This window comes from Pongo abelii, chromosome 23 (genome assembly GCF_028885655.2).
Source record: "Pongo abelii isolate AG06213 chromosome 23, NHGRI_mPonAbe1-v2.0_pri, whole genome shotgun sequence".
NCBI classification, from domain to species: Eukaryota; Metazoa; Chordata; class Mammalia; order Primates; family Hominidae; genus Pongo; species Pongo abelii.
In genome coordinates, this window is record NC_085929.1 from 51688741 (window position 1) to 51714698 (window position 25958).

The following is a 25958-nucleotide window of genomic DNA, read 5'->3' on the forward strand; positions in this document are numbered from 1 at the left end:
AGTATATTCACATGGAGAGCCATACTGCCCATTTCCCTCCTGCCCTATAAGTACCCCAGCCTGTAAGCAGCAGTGGGCTCTGGCACTAAGCTGATCCCCCATTTCTGTAGGTTTTTGCCATATATCTGTGTTGCTGTTGAGCTGCCCTCTGTCTTTTTTTTTTTTTTTTTTGAGACGCAGTCTCACTGTATTACCCAGGCTGGAGTGCAATGGCGTGATTTTGGCTCGCTGCAACCTCCGCCTCGCAGGTTCAAGTGATTCTCCTGCCTCAGCCTCCCAAGTAGCTGAGATTACAGGCATGTGCCACCATGCCCGGCTAATTTTTGTATTTTTAGTAGAGATGGGGTTTCACCATGTTGGTCGGGCTGGTGTTGCACTCCTGACGTCAGGTGATGCACCCGCCTCGGCCTCCCAAAGTGCTGGGATTACAGGCGTGAGCCACAGCGCCCGACCTGTGTGTCATTCTTTAACTCTCGTCTTCCCTTCAAAACCTAACAATATCTTAAGATCAAAAGCATTCTTCGTTTAGGTTTCGCTTTAAAAATAATATAGATCTTTGCCAAAGTCAGTAAACAAAGATGAACGATCCTTGGTTATGGGCCCTCGTGGTAGAGCCCATGTCCCCTAAGATTTTTTTGGCTGTGTTACCTTAGATTTGAACAAGCACTGTACCTAAGGCGGGTGCCTTCCTTCTCCCGCTTTCAGGAATGCCCTGCTCTGCCATTCTTTTGCTTTCTCACTTCTCTAATACACTTGCTTTCACTTTACTCCGTGGACTCGCCCCGAATTCTTTCCTGGGCGAGATCCAAGAAGCCTCTCTCTGGGTCTGAGTGGAGACCTCTTTCCGGTAATAAACGGACTATGGAGATCCGACTTTGAAGGTGAAAACAAAAACCACCATCCAGTTTATAAGAAGGCGCTCGAGGCCGGGAACGGTGGCTCAGGCCTGTAATCCCAGCACTTTGGGAGGCTGAGGTGGGGAGGGGGGGGGGGAAATCACCTGAGGTCACGAGTTCGAGATCAGCCTGACCAACATGGTGAAAACCCGTCTCTACTAAAAATATAAACATTAGCCGGGCGTAGTGGCGCACGACTGTAATCCCAACTACTCGGGAGGCTGAGGCAGGAGAATCGCTTGAACCCGGGAGGCAGAGGTTGCAGTAAGCCAAGATCGTGCCACTTCACTCCAGCCTGGGCGAAAAAGTTAAACTCTCCATCTCAAAAAAAAAAAAAAAAAAAAAAAAAAAGGCGGCACTGGAAACAGCTGGGAATGTCAGGGCCAGGGATGAGGGATCGCAAGCTGCTGGTGAGAAAGGAGCTCAGAGGCTGCCTGGCCTACGGGCCAGGAGTCCTCAGCGCAGAAAGCGCAGGACTCGTTCCCCTGCTCTACAGCTGAGTGCCCAGGACGCACTAAGGGATCTCAGTGGCTGAAAAAAACAGAAGAGAAGGCACCCGACGCAAAATCTAATGTCAGCGAACGAGGGGTCCTTTAACAGGCGGCCCACACGGCCCCTCCTGGCGCCGAGACCCAGCCCCTCTGGGCCACCCCGGCCGGGTACGGCCAGCCAGGGCCACCTGCGCGCGTCCCGCGGGACGGGGCCTCCTGACGTGAAGCGACCCCAGTGGCACCTCACACGATTCCCGAGGGTCGCGGGCGGCCTCTCAGCCTTGCAGCTCCCACACGCGGAAACCGCAGGCCTCGGCCACGTCCACTGACCGACCCTCCTCGCCGGAACTCCTCGCGCATCGCCGGCCCCTCAGCGGCGACTAGCGCGCGAACAGCCTGGAAGACGCGCAGCCGGCCCCACGTGAGCCGACGCCCCAAACCGCGGCTGCTGGCGCCGGCTCCGAGATCAAGGTCGGCGCGTGCGCGCTTGCGCGAGACCGGCAGTCTCAGCCCCGCGCCGGTTTCCAGGGAGCTGGGCGCATGCGCCGCGTAAGGGGCCCGGTCGGCGGAAGGAGGTGCTACTGCCGGAAGCGCCGGCGCGCTTGCGCGTTAGCTGAACGCGGGCGTTTCTTTCCTCCCTTTTTTTCGAATTGGTTTTGGGGGTAGATTCGAGTTACAAAATGGCCGCCAGGAGCGTGTTCAGCGCGGTTCCCCCAGCGGTCTCCGGCTGAACCCGCGCTCTCGCCTCCCTGCCGAACACAGCGTGAGGAGACCCCCCGGGGACATGGTGTTTGAGTCTCTGGGCTTGCCGAGCACCAAGTCCTCTGAAGCCCGCAGCGCAGCACCGGAAGCGGCCGAGCGCGCTCAGCCCGGCGACCACCAGCCGCTCCAGACCCCTGAGCCGCTGCGCCCCGGGTTTCGCCGCACCCAAGACCCAGCGAGTGCAGCGGCGGACGCCGAGGAGGTGAGGGGCGGCGGCTGGCGCGAGAGGGGAAGGGGCTGAGGGCGGGAGCCTGGGGCTGAGAGCCCAGGGCCGGGAGGGCGGGAGCGGGCTCGGGCCTGGGAGAGGGGTGCGGGTTCAGCGCCGGGGGACGGGCCCTTGGGGAGGGGTGCGGGGCCGGGGGACCATACCCTGGGGAGGGGCTTACGGGGCTGGAGGACGGGACCCTGGGGAGTGGGGTACAGGGCTTGAGGTCGGGACCCTAGGGAGGGAGCCTGGGTCGGGCGCGCGGGCCGGGCGGGGCGCGCGGGTGGGCAGCGACGGGTGGAGGGTGGGGTGGGATGACAGCGGCGACGCAGCCTGGGCTGTTTGTGAAGCGGGGCCCGGGCCTCACCGGGCTGCGGCGTCCGACTCGAGTGAGACTCGCCCCTTGTGGCCCCGCCGGAGGTAGGGGGCTGGCAGGGCTGTTCTGGCGTGGTCTTCTCTGTTTCGTTCCTAGCGATTCCTCTCGAGCCTCCTCTCCCCCTGGCCGCCCCTCTTCTCTCTTCTTCTGGGCCCATTACCTCTCTGGCCTAGCTTCACTTTCTTACTGCGTTCCTGGGTCATTCATCACCCATTTGCTCGGTTCCATTAAGAACCAGCTTGGAGATTAGGTATTTCTGTCTCCTTAATTGGCCCGCTTGTTCTTTTCCTCCAACAAGGCACTTCACTAGTAAGTGTAGCCAAATCTGTGTTTTCGTTTTAAACTGATGTTGACAAATTGAGCTTTCCAAGGGCAGAGCTACACCAGATGCCAGAGACCACATAACTATATCAGACACAAATAATATTTTTTTCCAGTTTACCTAGACTTTCACTCTCCTACCACGTTGCTTCATACCTAGAAATCATGTCTAATTTGGTGGTTTTTTACCCACAGACGCAAACGTTTTTTAAATTCCCTTTTATTGTTTGATTGAGATTGGGTCTTGCTTTGTCACCAGGCCTGAGTGTATTGGTAGCTCACTGTAGCCTGAAGCTCCTGGGCTCAAGTGATTCTCCTGCCTCAGCCTTCCAAGTAGCTGGGACCACAGGTGTGCGCCACTACGCTTGGCTAATTTTTTATTTCTATTTATTCATCTAATCTATGTCCATCTTTATTTTTGTAGAGACCAAGTTGGTTTCTAACTTCAGGAGATCCTTCCGCCTCCCTTAAGTTCTTCGTAACAGTAGCTAGACGTAAGACTCCAGCTGCCAGGCCTTGTTCTGAATATTTTAGAGGGTTTTTTTTTCCCCCTACTTCTAGCATAAAAGTAAAATGTATTGTCTGAAGTGTCATGCTTTGAAATAAAATAGGGATTTGGTAAAATATTTGTAAAAGTCTGGTTTGTAATCCAAGTTATTCTTTTTCCATGCTACAACTTTTACGTTTTGGAGGAAAAATGGTAGTTTATAGCCTTTGCTTCTAATAAAACTTGTTTCTTTAATTAAGCCCTTCCTCTGCTCTAGGCACTGTTCTAAGCCAGTCTTTGTTTATCTTAACTTTATTAATACTCCCTGTTCCACAGATGAAGAAACTGAGGCACAAAAATTAAATATAACTTGCCCAAGTTCTCACAGCTGGAAAATGGCAAAAGTGGGATGCCAGCATGTTTTAGTATTTTTTGAAATACTTTATGCGATACCCCAGCTCACTGATCTAATGACAGACAGGACGCCTGCTGTTTGAGCTAGGCACTGTTGGGGCATTTGGAGTATATCTGTAAACAAAACAAAGATCCCTGCGTTTTGGTTATATACTGATTTGGTGAGTATGTTAGGACGTGGAAGCCCCTACATTTATTTAGACTATTTTACTGTGCCACCTGTCTCTTCATTGTGGATATGAGTTAGAAGTTAAAATTTTACTATTACAGTTTTTGTGCATTCAGCTCCATCCCTTTTTTCTCCACAGCTAATTTTTTTTTTCTTTTTCTTTCCTTTTTTTTTTTGAGACGGAGTCTCGCTCTGTCACATAGGCTGGAGTGCATTGGTGCGATCTCAGCTCACTGCAACCTCCGCCTCCTGGGTTCAAGAGATTCTCCTGCCTCAGCCTCCGGAGTAGCTGGGATTACAGGTGCCACCACCATGCCCAGCTAATTTTTTTATTTTTAGTAGAGACGGGGTTTCACCATGTTGGCCAGGCTGGTCTCAAACTCCTGACCTCAAGTGATCTGCCCACCTTGGCCTCCCAAAGTGCTGGGATTACAGGCGTGAGGCACTTCGCCGGCCCCACAGTTAATCTTAAATAGCAAACATGACCATTGGTGACTTCTTACTTCTCTGATCCTCTGGTGGAGACATTAGTTGATGAGTGGGAAAATGCCAAAAAGAATCTGTACAGAGACCTGGTTTCTGCACAGTAAAGAATTATGTCTATTCCTGTATTTGTTTTTGTTTGTATGACAAAGATTAATGGCAAAACTTAACCAAGTGTTTTTGGGTAGACATTAAAAAGAGAGTGTTCCCAGCGAATGGAAAGTGTATTTATTTCTCATACTTTATATTTTAGAATCTTGGACTTTAATATCATTTGTAATCAGAAAAATAGCACAAACTTACAAAATTTAAAAATCAGTAAAATGTATTAAAAGCTGACAGCCCCTATGTAATTACTCCACTGGCCATCAAATTGTAGAGGCCTTCGGAATGCCAGCATTTGCATTTTACTTTTAGATACTAAAGAGTGATATGTCACCTTGTATCTTAGCGACCACTTTGTAAGGTTGTAATATACTCTATGTATTACACAGTACACCAGAGTAAGGAAGCTTACTCTGGTGTATCGTGGTGTTGAGGGCAAACAAGAGTGTGGAGAGTATCACGAAGGAGTTCAGGCAGGTTTAACAAGACCTGGCAGGTCCCTAAAACTAATCAGTAAGTTCCTGGGCAAGGTGGGTAGCGGGGGAAATGGAAAGGTTTTTTGTCCAGCTGGAGAGTTAGTGAAGAAGCCAGTACAACACTCATAGCGGAGCTCTGGGTTGTGGGTTTTTTTGTTTTGTTGTTGTTGTTGTTGTTATGATATTAGGATCAGAAAACAAATTGTAAATTTTAAGGGTTGGACAGGAGCACTCTCTTTGGTTAGGCGCTGGAATCCACTGCAGAGTTCACGCTGTTCCCCAACTCCTGCCCCTTCCACTAATGCCATGGTATTGAAGAGTTAAGCCAATGATTTATTTTTGAAAGGTTATAAGTTCCCAGAATACTAACACATCCATGTTGATCATTTTGAACTTTTAATTGTCTTGGCAATATACAATTTGAGGCAGTGAAATGTTCAGTCTTGGGAACCATGTATCTCTGTCGGCTGTAGCCTAAAGAACAGTATTCATGTTGTGAAGGCGTTTCCAGCCCGTTATTCGTATTCTTACTGAAAGATACAGTTCTTTAATGGGTCATCTTTAAGAGAATTTTAAATATTAAAATTATTTTCCTTATGACAAGACTTTCAGTATATGCAGAGAATAAGTTAAGGACTTTTTGATTATATATACAGTACTTCAGATTCCAGATTTTTAAAAAATCAATTGATATTTCATTTCAATTTTTGCAAATGGAGTTGGTTTAGTGTTGTTCAGGAGTGCTGGTGTGTTCCCTAGGAATCTTCTGCCTCCTGGAAAAAGCCTTTATTGATTTGTAACACTGGGAGCCTAACAGCACCATTGTAAAGTTCTCATTAAAGCAGTTTCCAGATCCTTTTTTTTCTGATAAAAAAGTCAGATGTTTTTATCTCACTTCATGCTAAATTTTTAAAATTCTTTATAAGAATTCATTCTTCTAGAAAAATAAACTCTTCTGTTTTCTATAACTTAGGTTCGAAAACATGGCCAAAAGAAATGCCGAGAAGGAACTGACAGATAGGAATTGGGATCAAGAAGATGAAGCTGAAGAGGTAAAAAGCAGCTTCCCTAAGAATGATTTCCTGTTTCTCCTGCCTTTTGCATTCGTTTTGGGGTTCCTCATGAAGACTTGTGACAGAACTAAAAGACCTTTCTAAGAACATCATGAATGGGAGATGACAAGAAATTATATGACCTGTACTTAGTGTAGATATTTATTAATTACATTTCTGTGACCTCTAGTGTAGAAATGTATTAATTACATTTAGATGTGCTTTTCCACTAGTGCCTGCTCCTTAAATATTCTCCTTAGTAGAAGCACTTTCCTCCTGAGTTTCGTATACTTGAAGCATTCTAAACCCGTGGTTTGCAGTAAGCCATTTTAGTCATGACTGAAGGCTGAGTTAAGTGATCTAGTCATGAACTTAGCACACTGCTCAGATGTGAAAGTAGTACACCATCACCATCTCGGTCTGCAGTACTCTGTTTCCCTAATGCTTCTTGGAGGCCTGTTTTATTTCCTTTTCCTAATGTTAGACCTGAGACCCTAACAATTGCATTTATAGGAATAGAATTGAGATTGGCCTAGTTCCTTTTCCAGCAAAATAAAAATGGTCTCCCCTGTGGAAATCTGATCATTTTTCCCTTATAAACAATAGGACTGGGCAGCATAGAGAGACCCCGGTCTCTATAAAAAATTTTATTTATTTATTTATTTTTTTTTTAATTTTTAATTTTTTTTTTTTTGAGACAGAGTCTCACTCTGTCACCCAGGCTGGAGTGCGGTGGCACAACCTCGGCTCACTGCAGCTTTTATCTCCTGGGTTCAAGTGATTCTCCTGCCTCAGCCTCCCAAGTAGCTGGGATTATAGGTGTGCACCACCACACGCAGCTAATTTTTGTATTTTTAGTAGAGACAGGGTTTCACCATGTTGGCCAGACTGGTCTCAAACTCCGGACCTCAAGTGATCCACCCGCCTCGGCCTCCTAAAGTGCTGGGATTACAGGCGCAAGCCACCGCACCCGACCCCCCCCAAAATTTTTTTAATTAGCTGAACATGGTGGCATGAGCCTGTAGTCACGGCAATTTGGGAAGCTGAGGCGGGAGGTTTGCTTGAGCCCAGGAGTTGAAGGCTGCTGTGACCTATGCTTGCACCACTGCACTCCAGCCTGAACAACAGGGTGAGACCCTGTCTAAAAAACAAAGAATAAAACACAGCTGTACTTAGAGGATGTGGGCGAAGGATTACCCAGGTGCTGAGGCAAGAGACTGAGGGCACAAACTGTTTCAGTATAATATATAAAAGTTAGAATAAGAATAGTCATAATACAAATTAGATACAGAGATGATCATGGGCATTATCAACCATTAGTATAAACATTACTAGTCATTAGCTTTTAATATTACTCTTTGTTGTGCTACTGATATAACCAAGGAATAACCGGCAGATATAGGGTCAGGTGCTGAAGGGACATTGTGAGAAGTGACCTAGAAGGCAAGAGGTGAGCCCTCTGTCACGCCCGCATAAGGGCCACTTGAGGGCTCCTTGGTCCCAGTGCCTGGGAAGGCACCCGTTACTTAGTAGACCGTGAAAGGGAGTCTCCTTTACTTGGAGGAGTCAGGGAACGCTCTGCTCCACCACCTTCTTGTGGGAGATTGGATATTGTCCAGGCCGGCCAGACAGAGGCTTGAACCCCTCCCTGTGGTGGTGTGCTTCAGTGGTTATGCTCCTCATCCACATCCATGCTCCTCCCGTACTCCTGGTTCCTCTTTGAAGTTCTTAGTAGATAGCAGTAGAAGAAATAGTGAAAGTCTTAAAGTCTTTGATCTTTCTGATAAGTGCATAGAAGAAAATGCTGACATACGCCGCCTTCCGTCTCTGGCTACCTAAAAGGGAAGGGCACCCTGTCCCATGATCACGTGACTTGCTTGGCCTTATCAATCCCCTGGATGACTCATCCTCGTACCCTGCTCCCTTGTCTTGTATGCAATAAGTATCAGCACGCCCAGCCATTCGGGGCCACTACTGGTCTCGGGTCTTGGTGGTAGTAGTCCCCCAGGCCCAGCTGTTTTCTCTTTATCTCTTTGTCTTGTGTCTTTATTTCTTACAATCTCTGTTTCTCCCTTTGGGGAGAACACCCTCAAAGCCCCGTAGGGCTGGACTCTACAGTCCTACCTTATCAGCAGTGTGTTACCCCCAGGCCAGATGACTAAGGAAATCTGTAACCAAGTTAGCCTTTCAGGTTAATAGCATAGTGCTAGGTAAAAAAAAAAAAAAAATTTAAAACTTGCAAGTGTTTCCAAGCTTATTCTTAGAAGGCCATTTTCCTTCTTTCGGAATCTTTGTGGTACTAGTACTTTTTTTCTCTACAAGTGTATCTCCTCACATATGTTTAGGGAAACCAGAATCACAGGGATGTGAATGTTTTGACAGGGTCGAAACTGACTTGGTGCTTTTTAACTAAAATCTTTGGTTATGGGGGTTTTTGGTTTTTTGTTGTTGTTGGTTTAAGATCTTAACCACAGTTACATTCTGGGCTATAGTAACATCTAGATTACCATGTAACTATTTGCTTAGACATTAAAATATTCAGGAATGAAAGAACTCGCATTCAAACATATGCTAATGAAATGTGTGGAAAGATTACATTTAGTTAAGTACATTTAACTTGGGGCAAGTGCAGCCAGATGGTCCCCTCTATGAGTGAAGGATCCCATTAAGTTTAATATGATCTGAAACAACTATGGGTGAGAATTTTTGCATGGGAAATATTTTATTCCGACCCTACAGGGCAAAAGAAGGGTTATAAACTAAAGCCGAAGATATTCAGCAGATTTCTGACGTGGACATCAGAAGTGTGGACATGAGTGCGCTTTGAGCGCACTGTGGAAGAGCAGTGGTTTTCCAGCAAGGTCCTAGGTGCCTCTGTGGCCTTTTGTACAGTGGGCAAGTTGGGCAGGACTCATCTTAAAAATCATGTGTACGTTATAAATAACAATATTTATTTATTTATTTATTTGAGACAGAGTCTTGCTCTGTTGCCCAGGCTGGAGTGCAGTGGCGCTATCTCGGCTCACTGCAACCTCCACCTCCCGAGTTCAAGTGATTCTCCTGCCTCAGCCTCCCGAGTGGCTGGGATTACAGGTGCCCGCCACCATGCCCAGCTAGTTTTTCATTTTTAGTAGCGACAGAGTTTCACCATGTTGGCCAGACTGGTCTCAAACTCCTGACCTTTGGCCTCCCAAAGCGCTAGTATTACAGGCGCAAGCCATTGTGCCTGGCCAAAATTTATTTTTGAGAGGCCCGGCACCGTGGCTCAGTTCTAGCTTGTTGTTGAGCATTTTGTTATCTGTTTGGCTTTATCTTAACTGCTGCTTAATTTGTATTGTGTTGCAGGTGGGAACATTCTCCCTGGCCAGTGAGGAAGTCTTGAAGAATAGAGCCATAAAGAAAGCAAAGCGCAGAAATGTTGGATTCGAAGTGAGTGCCCCCTTACAGCTCTTGCTATTAAACACTCATTTGATTTCTGGGTTGCACAGCAGCCCCTCCGCTGGGAGCAATGATGTCAACAAATGCTTTCGTAAAATACTTATTCTTCGATGTAGGTCATGGGAGATAGAAAAAAATAGGAAACATAAGGTCTGGACCTTAAAGAGAGCTTATCCAGTTGAGGAAATAAGATAAATATAGACAAATTCAAGTTGAGTGACAATATGAGAAGAAAAACGAGCAAAGCAATACAGAGGTGGGCTAAGTGGCATCAGATTGGAGGAAGAAAGGAAAACACAAGGATCTTCTGAGAGTCTTGTCTGCTCCCTGGGATCGAGGCCTGGGTAGGGGGGAGCCTTTTCACTATACTAGAGGCATTTTAGGTGTGGATTTTCTTGCTAGTATAGTATATTAAAATGATTCATTCCTGTGCTAAGAAAGATGAAAGATGAGTTGTAACTCTTAAATTGAAATAATGTATTGATTATTAAGCAGTCACTCCGCATCTAAGAACTCGTCCCCAGTACATCCTCTCCCTTCAGATACATTCTAGATCCAAGAGAGTGTGGTCTTGGTGGCCTGGACATCTGGTGTTAGGCAGGAGAAGCCGCTTTGAATATCCTGGGTGGCAGCTTTGAAATAAACCTACCCTACCCCACGTTTTGCAGTGTTTAAAACATCAAGAATAGACTGTATTCTTGGGTGTCTCTAATCTGAAAATCCAAAATGCTCCAAGATCTGAAGCTTTTTGAGCACCAACATGATGCTCAAGGAAATGGTCATTGGAGGATCTCAAATGGTCAGGTTAGAGGTGCCGCGCCAGTAAGCATAACGCAGACTTCCTGGGAGCGGAAATATTTCCTTTCCTGAGCGTTCTCCTTAAGGGACATGCAAGCTTATTTCCCTTTTATTTCCAAATAAAAAGGATAGGAAAGGTATATCATTCACACTTTGAGAAGCAATGAAAAGAAATTGTTATTATAAAAATATTCATTACATTGCCAAAGTTTTGATCATGAAATTTATTAAGTTTGAAAACATGTAAGGAAGGGAGCCAGGTAGGTGGCAGTGGTGGGGAGGCAGTCAGTAAGACGTTTACAATAGCCGGTCACTCAGAGCGTGTCATAAATGGTGGTATGTGTTAATGGGAAAACAATTCCAATTATAAAAATAAAGTATTAGCAATTTTCCTAAAATATATTACTATATATACCAATATAGTGTAATTCGAGGCGGAGATACGTAATCCTACATGAAATCGATTCTCAGGGGGTTCTGGGTAGTCTTGAACGTCTTTAGAATGCCATGGCTAATGTCATAAGTGTGTGCTCTTTCTCTGCTCCATTGCATGCTTCAGACGCATGAGAGGAGCTTCATTTCCTGACGTTGTAAAAGCTCTTTCATGTAGAATTCAGGTTCACGGGTTGCACTGCCAAGAAAGGAAGTAGGTACAGAGGAAGCATATCTCAGATGCAAGCTAGAGATTAGGTCTTGTGTTTTGTAATTAATTATATTTTGCTTAAAAATTGTATTTCTTATTTGACAAAAATTATATGCTTATGGTGTACAACATGGTGTTATTTTCAGGTGTATAATACATTTCTACCTGCCTGTTGTATAGTAAACCTCTTGAGCGTCAGGTGTTTTTTTTTTTTTTTTTTCTGGTCTGATTTTATGAATTGCCTTGACTGGTAACTAGGTGGTAGATGTAGGTGTTGAGATGAGTGATGTTTGATGGCTCTTTCACTGAGAAGATACATGGGGGGAGGGACAGCTTAATTAAGGAGGAAATAGTTGGTCTTGGAAGTGCTGTATTTGAAAGGCCGTTGTGCACTCAAGTGGAGTGCCCTAGAAGACCACTCGGTATACAACAGGAATTAGGGCAGGGATGGGCACAGCTCCGGGAGCTTTCGTCGTGGGGGATTGAGGCCATGGGAGTGGACGAGAGGAGGCATGCAGGCGGAGGGTCCTACGAGGAATGAGAAACAAAGCTCACTGCAGGAGCCGAGGGAAGCCATTGTGAAGGAGTGGCCGTGGCCTGTGCATCCGAAGGAAGGTCAACAGGTACAAACAGTACAGACCATAATCTACAACTTAAGCTGAAGGGACAAGGGAGGGAGAGGGCAGGAGCCCTTGGGCAACTAAGGGAAATTCAATGTAGGTGGATAATAGAAATCCACAGGTAATTTTAGCTGTAACTCTTAGCCTGAAGTTTTCATCAGAACTTGTATATTAGGACAATTAAATGTCATGTCACCCACCAGAATGCTGACATGTGGCTTTTCCTAAATAGTGGATTCAGTAGATCTGCTAAGCACTGGAGATATATTGGTGAGTAAAAAAGACCAAAATCTCCTTGCCCTATGGAAGAGAACAAATACATAGTATTAATTTTTCCTCTGTAAGTGCCGTGGGGAACAGTAAAACCAATGAGGGAAATTGAGGGATGTGGGGCTGTGTCAGTACCCATGGAGGAGCCCACATGGGTATTTTCCCTTTTTTTTTTGGAGACAGGGTCTTTGTCGCCCAGGCTGGAGTGCAGTGGCACAATCTTGACTCTCTGCAACCGCCGCCTCCTGAGCTGAAGCAATCCTCCTGCCTCAGCCTCCTGAGTAGCTGGGACTACAGGCATGCACCACCACACCCAGCTAATTTTTGCATTTTTGTAGAGATGGGGTCTCACTCTGTTGCCAAGGGTGGTCTCAAACTCCTGGGCTCAAGTGACCTGAATGTCTCGGCCTCCCAAAGTGCTGGTATTATAGGCATGAGCCACCACACCCGGCCCCTTGATGAATATCTCAATCAACTTTTACTCTCATTTTTCTGAATATCTTTTTTTTGTTTAACATGTGGTTCTTGAATTTTTGTTGTGATTCTAGAGCCAATTTACTATCAGCAATTTCTAAAATCCCTATAAAAACCAAGTGGCTTTTAAATTTGTGCAAAATCGAAGGCTCTGAAAAGCCACTTAATGGCTTTACAGTTTGTCCATGAATCATTGTTTTAAAATGACAGCTATCAGTTTGGTGTATTTGGAATTTTAAATGATGAAAAATCAAATTTAGAGCAACAGAATCTAAGCTATATTTATTATGTGCATTAAAACTCATACAAATTAAAATTTTCCATTCTTTGCCTAATTTTATTGCCATAAATATATCAGTGGTCAGTAAACATCTGAAATTCTGTAGATGAGATTGAAACTTTGGTTTTGGAAAAACATGCAGTAATATTTAGGCTAACTGGCCCATTTAGTAAATGAAGGGGTTCCAGTTTAATTTTTTTTTTTTTTTTTTTTTTTTGGTGAAATCATGGTTATAATTCACTCATGTGGAAACTTAAGATTTGTGAACTGTCTCTTAGATGTTCGGTCTAAGAAGCAGATCACTTCCTATAATGTAATCACTTCTTTGAACAACAACAAAAAAGGGCTTCTAAAAATTGTGGTGAGTTTATTTAGCAAAGCACTATAAACTGAGGAACCTTTCTCCAAAAGTTCCAGGGGCAGAGAGGAGCTTTAGAATTCATAAGGAATGCCAAACATTTCCAGAGCATTTTAGGTCAGAGATGTGAGCAGGCTAGCACAAAGGGAAAAGGCCTACTAGAAAAACCTTGTTAAAACAATCGAGTTTAAGGAAGCAGTGAGGAAAAGGAGAGTAAGAAGTTGTCCCGGGTTGCTCAGCTAACAGGAACATGTAGATTTGAGACTCGATCATCTAAGTTTTTGTAGGCTGAAAGCAGTTGCAAGCTACAGATGTTAAGAAATTAGGCAAATGGATATTTTTAGTTAACCTAACTTGATGTTTTTATAATTTCTTTAGGCAGTAAATGGTCTTTGAGTAGTACATGAAGTATCTTTCATTTGGGGTTTAGTTTTATTGAGACACTTCAGCAATTCTGAGGCTGGGTGGTGGGTACATAGGTTTATTGCATTAGTCTTTCTTACCTTTTATGTCCTAAAAATACCCATAATATATTTTTTAAATGTCCTTCCTGCCTGTTTCAGGAAAGCAGCTTTGGGTTGTAAAGCTGTTCTTATGAATAAAATCTTCCCATCTCATTTCTTACTTCTGCTTGTGTCAGCAGTTTGCCTTATAATGCTGACTGCATATGGAGTCTAGGTGCTATTTAGCCAAGATGCTATTGTCACTCAGTTGCTTATTTGGTAATAGTGTGCTCCTCCTTCATATTTCAGTCTGACAGTGGAGGAGCCTTTAAAGGTTTTAAAGGTTTGGTGGTACCTTCTGGAGGAGGACGGTTTCCTGGATTTGGTAGTGGCGCTGGAGGGAAGCCTTTGGAAGGACTGTCGAATGGAAACAACATAACCAGTGCCCCTCCCTTCACCAGTGCAAAGGCAGCGGCAGAGCCCAAGGTAGCCTTTGGTAAGTAGCTCCCATCCCCCAGCCGCCTGTGTAAGTATAATCTATGGAAAATAGCTTTGCAAAGATGTTTTTCTTATAGCCACCCTGTGTCTTGGAACTATGCGAGCAAAACCAGGGTAATAATGAAAGAGATGGGACTTAGGGGGGTGTTGGTTATTTACAGAGTAAGTGGGTAGAGCACAGGCTTTTGATCCAAAACATCTCAATTTTGTTCTCAGTTCTGCGAGTTACCAGTTGTGTGACCCTGGCCTCTAAGCCTCAGAATGTTCCATTTTGAAAGGAGAATGACCCTCAGAATTGACTAGAGTCCAAAGAGAAAAGAAAATGCTATGTAGACCCTTTGTGTGCCAAGGGCTTTCTGTGTGCCTCGCACCAAACTGGCTACTGGGAACTCAGATGAGGTTCTCCGTGGCCAGGGTGCCTCCCACGCTAGGTTTGTTTGGGTATGGGATGTGTTGATTGCCTGATCCTGTTTTGAGGGAATTAGTCAAAAACTCTTGGAATTAGCAACAGAGAATGGGATCATGGGTTAAAAGCTTGGAAATGATCCTGACTGGTTGGGTTGTATTTAGGTGATTCTGAAAGTGTATACTGTTTGATTTTAATTTGGCAGAATGTTCATTGTGATTTAAAATAAGTGCTCTCTGTTAAGGTGTTTTTTTTTTTTTTCCTGAGTTAGAGTCTTGCTCTGTCGCCAGGATGGAATGCAGTGGCGCGACCTCTGCTCACTGCAACCTCCGCCTCTGGGTTTAAGCGATTCTCCTGCCTCAGCCTCCCGAGTAGCTGGGACTACAGGCACGTGCCACCATGCCCAGCTAATTTTTGTAATTTTAGTAGAGACAGGGTTTCACCATGTTGGCCAGGATGGTCTCGATCTCTTGACCTCGTGATCCACCTGCCTCGGCCTCCCAAAGTGCTGGGATTACAGCCGTGAGCCACTGTGCCCGGCCTCTGTTAAGGTTTTTAACTACAGCCATCCCCTAGTATCCTGGGGATTGGTTTCAGCACCCCCTCGGATGTTCAAGTCCCATAGTCAGACCAGCATAACTCTTAGATAGGAAAAGTGAGTGTTCGTATCCACTGGTTTCTCATCCCCGGAGTACTGCATTGAGACAGGGTCTCGCTCTGTCACCTAGGCTGGAGTGTATTGGTGTGATCTTGGCTCACTGTAGCCACAACCTCCCGAGCTCAAGTGATCCTCCCCCATCAGCCTCCCCAGTAGCTGGGATTATAGGTACACACCACCACACTCAGCTAATTTTTACATTTTTTGTAGAGATGGGGTTTTGCCATGTTGTCCAGGCTGGTCTCAAACTCCTGAGCTCAAGCGATTTGCCCACCTTAGCCTCCCAAAGTGTTGGGATTACATGCATGAGCCACTGCACCTGGCTGAGGACTGCATTTCACAGGTGTGGAACCTGCAGGTACAGAGGGGCGACTGTACTTTAATACTGTTCATCCCAACAACCTTGGGGATTAAGTGTTAATGCTGACCTGCTGTTGTAACAGTGCTGTTTGAAATAGGCATCCTTTTGTCTACGGCCACACCACCCTGGACGCGCCCGATCATATCTCAGGCATCCTTTTGAAGGAAAAGATTATTTTTAAAATGTGTAGAGCAAGTGTATGGTGGTTAGTGTTCTTGTATAAACTTTGACTTGATCTTTATTAATCGGCTTTATTGATAACTGGTTACTAAATACTATTCCTTGAACACATACTTTTTGAGCTGTCACAAAAATAGGATACAGTAGGTCAGGCGCAGTGGCTCATGCTTGTAATCCCAGCACTTTGAGAGGCCGAGGCGGGTGGATCATGAGGTCGGGAGTTAAAGACCAGCCTGGCCAACATGGTGAAACCCCCATCTCTACTAAAATACAAAAATTAGCCGGGTGTGGTGGCGGGTGCCCGTAATCCCAGCTGCTCGGGAGGTTGAGGCAGGAGAATCGCTTGAACCCGGGAGGCAGAGGTTGCAGTGAGCCAAGATCGTGCCACGGCACTCCAGCCTGGGTGACAGAGTAACACTGTCTTGGTGTAGGGGGAGATACAGTAAAAGCAGAAAGTATGAAGGCAGAGTGGCATAAAAATCTAGATGATTTAATCAAATTAGGCTATATAAATGGTTTAATTATTAACTTTCTATAGGTTCTCTTCCTGCAAATGGCCCTACCGCCTTGGTTGATAAAGTTTCAAATCCCAAAACTAATGGGGACAGTCAGCAGCCCTCCTCCTCTGGCCTTGCTTCCAGTAAAGCTTGTGTCGGAAGTGCCTATCACAAGCAGTTGGCCGCCTTGAACTGCTCCGTGCGGGATTGGATAGTGAAGCACGTGAATACAAACCCCCTCTGTGATCTGACACCTATCTTTAAAGACTATGAGAAATATTTAGCAAACATTGAACAGCAACACGGGAACAGTGGCAGGAATTCTGAAAGTGAACCTAACAAAGTGGCGGCTGAAACACAGTCTCCTTCCCTTTTTGGCTCAACAAAATTACAGCAAGAGTCAACGTTTTTGTTTCATGGCAACAAAACTGAAGATACACCTGACAAGAAGGTGGAGGTGGCATCTGAAAAGAAAACGGACCCATCATCACTAGGAGCGACAAGTGCCTCATTTAATTTCGGCAAGAAAGTTGATAGCTCTGTTTTGGGCTCATTAAGCTCCGTCCCCCTGACTGGATTTTCTTTCTCCCCTGGAAACTCCAGTGTATTTGGCAAAGATATTACCCAGAGTAAACCAGTCTCTTCACCATTTCCCACTAAACCATTGGAGGGCCAAGCGGAGGGTTACAGTGGTGAATGCAAAGGTAAGTACCAGCTTTGTCGTTGGCTCGAGGTTTGCATAAGATTCGTGTTTCTTGGGAAACACAGGGACTTTGATTCCAAATATGGGTCTGGATTCACATTGAGACGTTGTTGTCCTCTCCATGTGTGATCTCAGACAGAGCTACATCAGCTTCTCTGAGTTTCAGATTCCTGCTTTATAATAAAGAGTAAGACCTACTTTGTAAGGTTGTTGATAAGGATTAAAAATAAAATGAATTTGAAAACACCTGACTTTGAAAAGTCTCAAACACACATGGCTTAGCATATAAAAAACAAGTGAATTAAAGACGTTTTTTGAAAATTGTGTTTTTGGAAAAGTTCATCAAGTTCATCATAAATGTCCCCTGAATTGATTTGTACTTAGGAGATTTGACTGTAAATAAAGTCATGTGGCAAAACAGTACTTGACTATACATTAAAAATGTAGACTTCTCATAGCCATAGAGAAGAAATCAACATTGTTTTCCTCCTGTGGGTTTGGAGGCGCCTCCTTTCCAGAGGGCGGCAATGGTGTCTAAGTGATGTCTCCTGTATGTATCGTCAGTGCCCCAGACCAGGCGCAAGGTCTGGGCCCTCCACACCTCTGTTGTTAGCTTAAAAAGTGGGGTGATGTCATAATGCTGCTTCCTCACATCGTGGTTGTGAACAAATGATGTCTGTGAAGATACCTGCTTGTAAGCAGTTAAAAGTGAGGCCAGGTGAGGTGGCCCACACCTGTAATCCCAGCACTTTGGGAGGCCAAAGTGGAAGGCTCACCTGAGGCCAGGAGTTTGAGACCAGCCTGGGCAACATAGCAAGACCCCATCTCTACAAAAATTTTTAAAAATTAGCCAGGCCAGGTGGTGGGTGCCTGTAGTCACAGCTACTGTAGAGGCTGAGGTGGGAGTATCTCGAGCTCAGAAGTTCAAGGCTGCAGTGAGCCATGGTTGCATCACTGCACTCCAGCCTGGGCAACACAGACCTTGCCTCAACAAAAGAAAAAGTGTACTTCTCAGACATATGAACATGCTGATCCTTGAGGAAGAAAACTGCATTTGCCAATTTGCCACTGAAATATTATGGTTTTCTAGCAGGAGGCTAGGCTTCCATTACTGTTTTGCCTTGCCCTGCTTTCAAGTATATCCTCAGGCACAGGCCCTCTGGGCACAGGGTGAAATAAGGGTCTCCCCTTTTATTTCTTCTCTGCTTCCCATAAATAAAATAAATGGGGAGTCTTCCCTGAAGCAGGCACTGGGGATTGGAATCGAGTTCCAGTGAAGGCAGGACACCCCTCAGTGAGCGCCTGTTCCTTGTCCCTTGGTTATCACAGTTTCAGCATCAGAAGACTCGGGAGATTGGAGTGAGAAGACGGACAGTCGTGTGACCTAATCATTTGAGCATCACAGTTGTTTGTCTTAGAATTGCTTTTTAGTGAGTTTTTATGCAACTGCCGTTCTCTTTAAGAGGATCCTTTTATATATGTGTGTTTTTTTATTTTTTTGAGACAAGGTCTTGCTCTGTCACCCAGGCTAGAGTGCAGTGACGCAATCATAGCTCACTACAGCCTCTATCTCCTGGGGTGAAGCGATCTTCCCACTTCAGTCTGCCAAGTAGCTGGGTCCACAGGCACGTACCGCTACACCTGTTTAACTTTATTTTTTGTAGAGATGGGGGGCGTCTCACCATGTTGACCAGACTGGTGTCAAACTCCTGGGCTCAGGCGATCTTCCTGCCTTGGCCCTGCAGCGTGCTGGGATTACAGGCGTGAGCCACTGTACACAGCCTAATACATGTGTTTAAATAGTGTCTTGTTTAAATAATGGCCTAGGTCTCCCGTGTTTGGGAGACCCCATTAGTGGGGATACCTTTGGTACCAGAGCAGTGACCCATGTGGCAATTCAGACAAAGCTTAAATTACTTACACTCGGGCTTTGGAATGATTTCTCTGACAACTTGCCCTCTGTAAAAAAAAACGTATTTTTCTATCTTTGGCCATTACTGATACTTGTGGATATACTCACAGGAATATTCAGGGGTGAAGGTGTTAAAAACTCATCCGAGATGTAATTTTCCAGTGGGTAATTTGAATATAGAGTGTTGATTATTTTTCTGTCATAAGCATGGAGATTTTTCCATTTTAAGGTTTTCTATATTGGAAGTTATTTTAGAATTAAGAGGTATGTTCCAATTAAAAAGGATTCTTATTTTTCACAAAATAGTTAAAACCCTGCAGGTACTCCCTTCTGGCATCCCCCCCATTAAGTGTGCATTTTAGTCTGTCAGTTTACATGGAGTGCTCAGGTGGAAGTTTAGGGTGTTACATAACAAAACTTCTGTCACTTTTTTAAGCTCTGGATTGGAATCTTACTGAATTATTGTCATTTTTATAAAAGGTGGAGATGAAGAAGAGAATGAAGAGCCACCCAAAGTAGTAGTTACCGAAGTAAAAGAAGAAGATGCTTTTTACTCCAAAAAGTAAGAATCACCAGAACCTGCTGGTGCATGTGTTTTATAGACATGGTGGCATGCTTCAGGCTGGAGAATGTCCTCACGGCACCTGGCTGAGCTTCCGGTCTCAGGGTCAAGCTTTGCCTGCTCTCAAGTGGAACAGGAAAGAATTCTTGGCCAGTTTATTTAAAAATCCAGTTCTAGAAATGTCCTGGTGGGCACTTTAGCTCTGTCACTTTAGCTCTTTTAAAGTGCTTTAGAGACAGGCTCTTCCATGATCTTCCCAACCCCATCCCATCCCATCCCATCCCATCCCATCCCACCTTCTCTCCCTGTGTCTTTCTCCCTCCCCTTCCTCCTCCCGCCACAAAGAAATCGCAGAGTCAGTCACTGATTTCAGGTTTGGCTTCAGGAGGCATCTCTCATCCCTTCCTGGAGACTTGGTTGGCCTTTCTGGATTTTCTCATAGTCAAAAAGTTAAGCACAATAACCGTCCCTTCCTGTTTAGGACTTATAAAAACTTTCATCTTCCTTTCAATTAAATGAGATTAGTTTTTACAAAGATATTTGCTGAAAAAACATTTGTGCCATTTCAGAAGCTTTCAAAGATGTGTTTTTGTAATGCAAAAATCTCAGAATAATGAGCCAGCAGTTTCCATTAACAGATCACCACATCCTGTGGGATTCCCAGGTGTTAGTTTCAAGAACTTTTAAAAGAGGCCAACAATTTCTTCTGTGTTTAAGTTTCATTACTCACATGACATAAAGGAGTGACCCAACTTTAAGATTTTTTTTTTAAATTAGAATCAAATGAGGCCAGGCATGGTGGCTCATGCGTGTAATCCTAGCACTTTGGGAGGCTGAGACAGGCAGATCACCTGAGGTCAGGAGTTCCAGACGAACCTGGCCAACATGGTGAAATCCTGTCTCTACTAAAAATATGAAAATTAGCCAAATGTGGTGGCACACGCCTGTAATCCCAGCTGTTTGGGAGGCTGAGGCATGAGAATTGCTTGAACCCTAAGAAGCAGAGGTTGCAGTGAGCCAAGATCATGCCACTGCACTCCAGCCTGGGCCACAGAGTAAGACTCTGTCTCAAAATAAATGCATAAATCAATAAATGAGCCATGGTTTTGTATTATTAATAACCTCAGGAGATGTATAACACAGGAGGCTAGGAAGATATTTGATTACTTTGTTATTAGACCCTACCCAAGAATGTTTTCCAAATTTATTTCAAAATGTTGTACAATCAAAAACTGAAGGAGCCTTGAGGAGATTTTTTTTTTTTTTTTTTTTTGAGATGGAGTCTCCTCCTGTCATCCAGGCTGGAGTGCGGTGGTGTGATCTCGGCTCACTGCAAGCTCCGCCTCCTGGGTTCACGCCATTCTCCTGCCTCAGCCTCCCTAGTAGCTGGGACTACAGGTGCCCGCCACCACGCTCGGCTAATTTTTTGTATTTTTAGTAGAGATGGGGTTTCACCGTGTTAGCCAGGATGGTCTCAATCTCCTGACCTCATGATCTGCCCGCTTCGGTCTCCCAAAATGCTGGAATGACCAGCGTGAGCCACCGCGCCTGGTCGAGGAGAATTTTTAAAATAAGAAATAGGCCAAAAAAAAGGAGGGAGAGGTGGGCAAGATAGGACAGGGTTTTTGTCCTTTATTTGTGCCTGTCTTAAGAGGACCAGATCAGCGATCTTGAGCTAAGGGCCAAAGGAGCAGAACAGGGAGGGAGGGGTGTTGAGCCCTGATTTTGACTGACTTGAGAACACAGTTTCAGAAAGTGTTATAAAAAGTTTCATGGGGCCCATTGTTTAATTTGAAAAAATGGGGAGGAGTTTTAAAATCTCTAAGCAGATTTTCTTATTCTGGTTTTCGCTCAGGCTCTGTTTGGATCAATTAAAGATTTATCCTGAAGCTTCCTGTACTCTCATTTAATACAGATTTTCCACACGTGAAGAGTGGTTGTTAGAAAACTGTGTGACTTGATTCGTCCTTGAATGCTTGATGGTACCTATTGTTTTTCTCCATAGGTGTAAACTATTTTACAAGAAAGATAATGAGTTTAAAGAGAAAGGCATAGGTACTCTGCATTTAAAACCTACAGCAAATCAGAAGACACAGCTTTTGGTGCGGGCAGACACCAATTTAGGTGGGTACCTTTTTTTCGGTTGGCACAAAATCATCATCATCACATAGTATATAAAAGCCTTTACCCTGCTGACTCAAGGTTATTAATGTTTTTAAACAGTGCATTCAGGCCAAATTCATCCTATGTTTACTTATAGTTTTGAGTCCCAGGATAATAGTGTGTAAGGAAACATAAATGTGTTAGAAGCTGTAAACAAAATGATTTTTCATTTTCCTTTGTGTTAGAAATGTGACTAAGAAGCTAGAGATTAGACCGTTTAATAAACACCCAAGGGAAATTAACCTTTTAAAGGAATCCTTTTTATATAGCAAGTAATCACTAACTGATCGCTGTCCATCCTCAGTTTTAACCTGAAAAGAGTCCACTGCAAGGAGCCTAGTGCCCGGACGAGGAGGAAGACGGGCAGGCCCGCGGTGGAGCGGGCAGTAGTGGTAGAGAACAGGGGGCTGTGTTGCAGAAAGAAACTCCAGGGAGGCGTTTTTCTTTCCTGTGGGCTTGACTAGTGAGTAATAACATTATGGTCGTGTCACTCTTGCCCAGGGAGCTGTGCCGGCCTCTGTGACAGAGGTATCCTTTGTTCATGTGGTGCAGTGAAGACACTGGGTTGTGCCACCGTGTTCTTCCTTCAGTGCAAAAACGGACAGTGTTGAGAGGGCTGACGGTACTGAGCGAGGCTGTTTGCTCTGTGAGAAACGCTGTGTGGGTGCAGAGACCTGGGCTGGAGGGAGGACGGAAGGCCACTTCTCCCAGTGAGGGCAAGTCCTCCCCAAGGCCTCCCAGTTCTCAGGGAACCAGTCCTGATTTTGTGCCATTCCTGTTGGCTCCCCGTGTTAGATCCATTAAGTATAAGTTATTTCAGTGTTTAATGTTTCGCATGTTACAGACTCCTTTGGTGGAGCTATAGCTTCTATAATTTTGATGGGTTTTGTTTGAATGCAGGCAACATATTGCTGAATGTTCTGATTCCACCCAATATGCCATGTACGCGAACAGGGAAGAATAACGTTCTTATCGTCTGTGTTCCAAATCCACCAATTGACGAGAAGAATGCCACCATGCCAGTCACCATGTTGATTCGGGTGAAAACCAGCGAGGATGCAGACGAGTTGCACAAAATTTTACTGGAGAAAAAGGATGCCTGAACACGCGAAGTCGGCTGCGGAATTATTGCCAAGTTGCTGCTTCTTCCACCGCCCCTTAAACTTAGTTTTTCTTCTCTTTGACATTCTAAGAACTTACAGATAACTTAAAACTTTTGTGAGGAAGATTAATGTGGCCAATAAAACCTTTAAATGTTAAGTGTCAAGAAACCGCACTCTCCCTTCTTAAGAACTGCCTAAAGTGTAAAATACATTTGAATGCAATTTTTGGAAGATTTTTTAATGTTCGTTTATTAAACTAACCCTAAGTGATTTCTTCAAGGACTGCAATCAGGGTATCAATTCGCTTTCCCAAAGGCTCTTCCAACCCGTGGGTTTTGGGGTCCACCACCACCACCAGAGAGGTTTTTGAGCAGGTGCCCGGCTGTGTTCAGAAGGAAGCTGGCCTGTGTGCTTCTCTCCGGTGGGCTCAGCCGACGTGTGAGACTTGTTCTGTTACCAAATGAACCGGGCTGCCACGCTGTGACAGGCATTCGTCCTCTGCTTTATTTTTATTTTGAAGCTAAAATGTGAGTACTAAGTGTTCACCTCAGCGTTCGAATCATTGGCCTGTAACCCTGTGGGCTGCTTCACGAGAATTCAGGAACTGCATTTTCATTCTAAAAAGAAATGAACAGCTTGTGAAGTTTTTTGGCTTTGTAGTTTCTATTCATGAGGTAGTGTTACTTCTTTATCCCCCTAAAGACAAAATGAAGATAAAGGGGGATTGCCAGGAATGGGTTTAAAAGCACAAATTTGGTAGCTTATCATCTACACCATGGAGAGTGAACCCTTACGAAATGAAAGTCAAATGAGACGATCGTAGAAAAAGAAGATGCTCGTAGGCATTTGTACCATGATCAACCCCATGCATATGAAAACTATGACCAAGTGACGTGCCTGGGAGCTTTGACACGAGCCATGTGAATTCACTAGGAAACATGTAATAAGGTAATGGAAGAGAAAATCGTGTGTAAATTTTGCCTTTAACTTTAGACAGCAGTATATTATACATTTGATATCTGAAATGTCTTTACTTTTTTAAGAGTAAGATTCCACATGTCTGTTTGGGAGGGAGCCATGGTTATGCACACAAATATCCATGTCACTTCTCCAGAGCTGTCAGGTAACTAACACGAGCATTCTTTGAAGACTCTGGGCACATGAATGAGATACAGAATTGAATGTTTAAATTTCCACTTTGATTCCTCATGAATCATTTGAGACTAGTACCAGCTGATCTTGTGTACAGGCTCAGGGTCAGTGCTCAAGGGCTCACGTGTGTGTGTTCTGTTCTTCAGTGCGAAGCGCATTCTCATTTAGAAAAGAGTAGTCAGAGTAATTGTGGCTTTTTTAAAACTACAGTCTTTAGGTGTAAGGTTTGGCGCCGGGAGCAATTTTATGATCAAATATGATGAACTCCTGAGTACCTGAGGTGTGAATTGGCCAATGTTGTCATGAGGCTCTTGCTCTACTTCCAGTGTTTTGATTCCACTGGGAGAATTTGGCCTAGTGTGTGGCTTTGGATGAATCCGTGCAGAGAGAGGTGTGCTTGTACTGTTACAGATGCTGTCAGACATAGCTATAGTAGGCACCTAGGGAGGAAGTGGCCATTATTTTTACATTGAGTTTTTAGAATTGAGAATGCACGTGAGTTTTTGTTGCAGATAATTTATAGTAAGCAAGTGGTTGATGCTGTTAATACCGGCTCTGCCCGATTGACATTAAGTGTATTCAACTTTTAAAAAGATGAACCAAGGGGAACAAATTTAAGTTTGTTGCAACTTAGCCACACATGCTTCCCTGGTACCAGCTGGAATCAGCAGCTCACAGGCATCTTTAGGACACTTGAGTGTATATAACACAGTACTTTGTTAGCGTCTGCGTGTGTATGGAAAGTTTACAAAAAATGGCATGAAAAGATCATGATTGGATTTTCTTTTAAACCTGCCCTTCTGTAAAAAAGTTTATATATTTTTAAATTAGTGGGTATGTGTGGCTTCCTTTTTTCCTAACATTCCCAGCAAATTTTTGCTGCTAAGACTATCACTGTTAAAGTGAAAATTACAGGGAAAAATGTGATGAATATACCATAACTCAAAATGTGATATTTTCTTAAAATCACTCTTTTATGCTTTAGGAACTGGTTGGTCTCCACTTTATTAGTGTAAAGAGCCTGAGTATACGTGGATTTCATTGTAAAATTTAACTCCTTGTCTTTTACTTGGGGCACGGGGCCCCCGGAGGGCTTACCTACTTTCCCCACTATGTTAACAGGTAATTCTGATTTATGCGTTATTTTAGTTTGACTTATTTTTAACAAAATATTAGAAGTTATGCTTTAAAATGTTTAATGTGGACTGAAATTTTCATCTTTGAGAATCTATGAAGTTTATCATATATGTGGCCTAAAGCAAGGTGTGTATTTTGTTATTCTGAAATTGTTTTGCATCTGGACAAATACTAAGTATCCCAGTGGCCTTTTTTTTTTTTTTAAACCTGTGTATCCATCTCATCCTTTTGCGCATTCCTAGTAAGCAAAAAAATTTGTTATGCCATCTTCATTATTCGAATTACAGACTGAAAAAATATGGCCAGTTTTTAAAGAAGTTTAGATTATGTTTTCCATGGAAGGACAAGTCTGACTGTTCATGGGCTGATTTTCTTTAAGAGGATTATTCTATTTTACAATTTCAATTCTAGATCACATTTTATATATGCTGCATGCCAAAAAAAAAAAGAAAAAACTACCTTTTCTGGTGTGGAAGGGAAGAAAAACTAATATTCTACCTTACTAGTAGAGTTCAAAACAAGTTTTCAATGAGAGCCTTTTCAGTAAAAGTTCAACAAGTTTGTTTTCTGAGCATTTGTCAGTTATTCTATTTCAGAAGAGTCAAAATTCAAGCACGATGCATTTTGAAGGCTTTGCAAACTCCTAAACCCCTGATGAGTCCTCTCATTCTGGAAGTGAGAATTTGAGTAGATACTGATTTGTCCCCTAGTATGGCAGATGACAGGGGGGTCTTTTCCAATCAGGCACTCAGAACACAGGCCACTGTATGTTCTCAACCAGTAACAATCATACTGAGGACGAAGGACTGTCCGTTTGATGCAGACACAATTGAAATGGAGATGTAAAACTTCTTAGCAATCAGATGGATAAATTGTTTGCTTTTTACTTTAAATAGGAAATTGTTTTCTAAAACTAAAATACTTGAATTGTCAGACAATATAATCTCAGCTTGTATTAGTTTTTGAACGCTCCCATCGAGGAAGTGTAACAATCCATGAAATGTGAATAAATGAAAAGGAAACAAAATCCCAGTGTGTGACAGGCTTACGTTCCTCTGTGGTGCG

General features: G+C 44.0%; 1 protein-coding gene across 2 annotated transcripts; it reads left to right on the plus strand.

The window, feature by feature from the left end:
* The first annotated feature begins 1522 nt into the window (after positions 1–1522).
* NUP50 (nucleoporin 50) lies at positions 1523–25920 on the plus strand. 2 transcript variants are annotated; one of them, XM_009234470.4, is made up of 8 exons: positions 1523–2351; positions 6159–6237; positions 9583–9666; positions 13871–14057; positions 16203–16865; positions 19257–19338; positions 21344–21462; positions 22402–25920. In XM_009234470.4, exons 2-8 carry the CDS (start codon positions 6169–6171, stop codon positions 22602–22604), a joined length of 1407 nt encoding a protein of 468 aa, XP_009232745.1. In that variant the 5' UTR covers positions 1523–2351; positions 6159–6168; the 3' UTR covers positions 22605–25920. The 2 variants fall into 2 exon arrangements, with proteins under 2 accessions (XP_009232745.1, XP_054399760.1); XM_054543785.2 differs by lacking the exon at positions 1523–2351 and adding an exon at positions 2534–2774.
* The last annotated feature ends 38 nt before the right edge of the window (positions 25921–25958 follow it).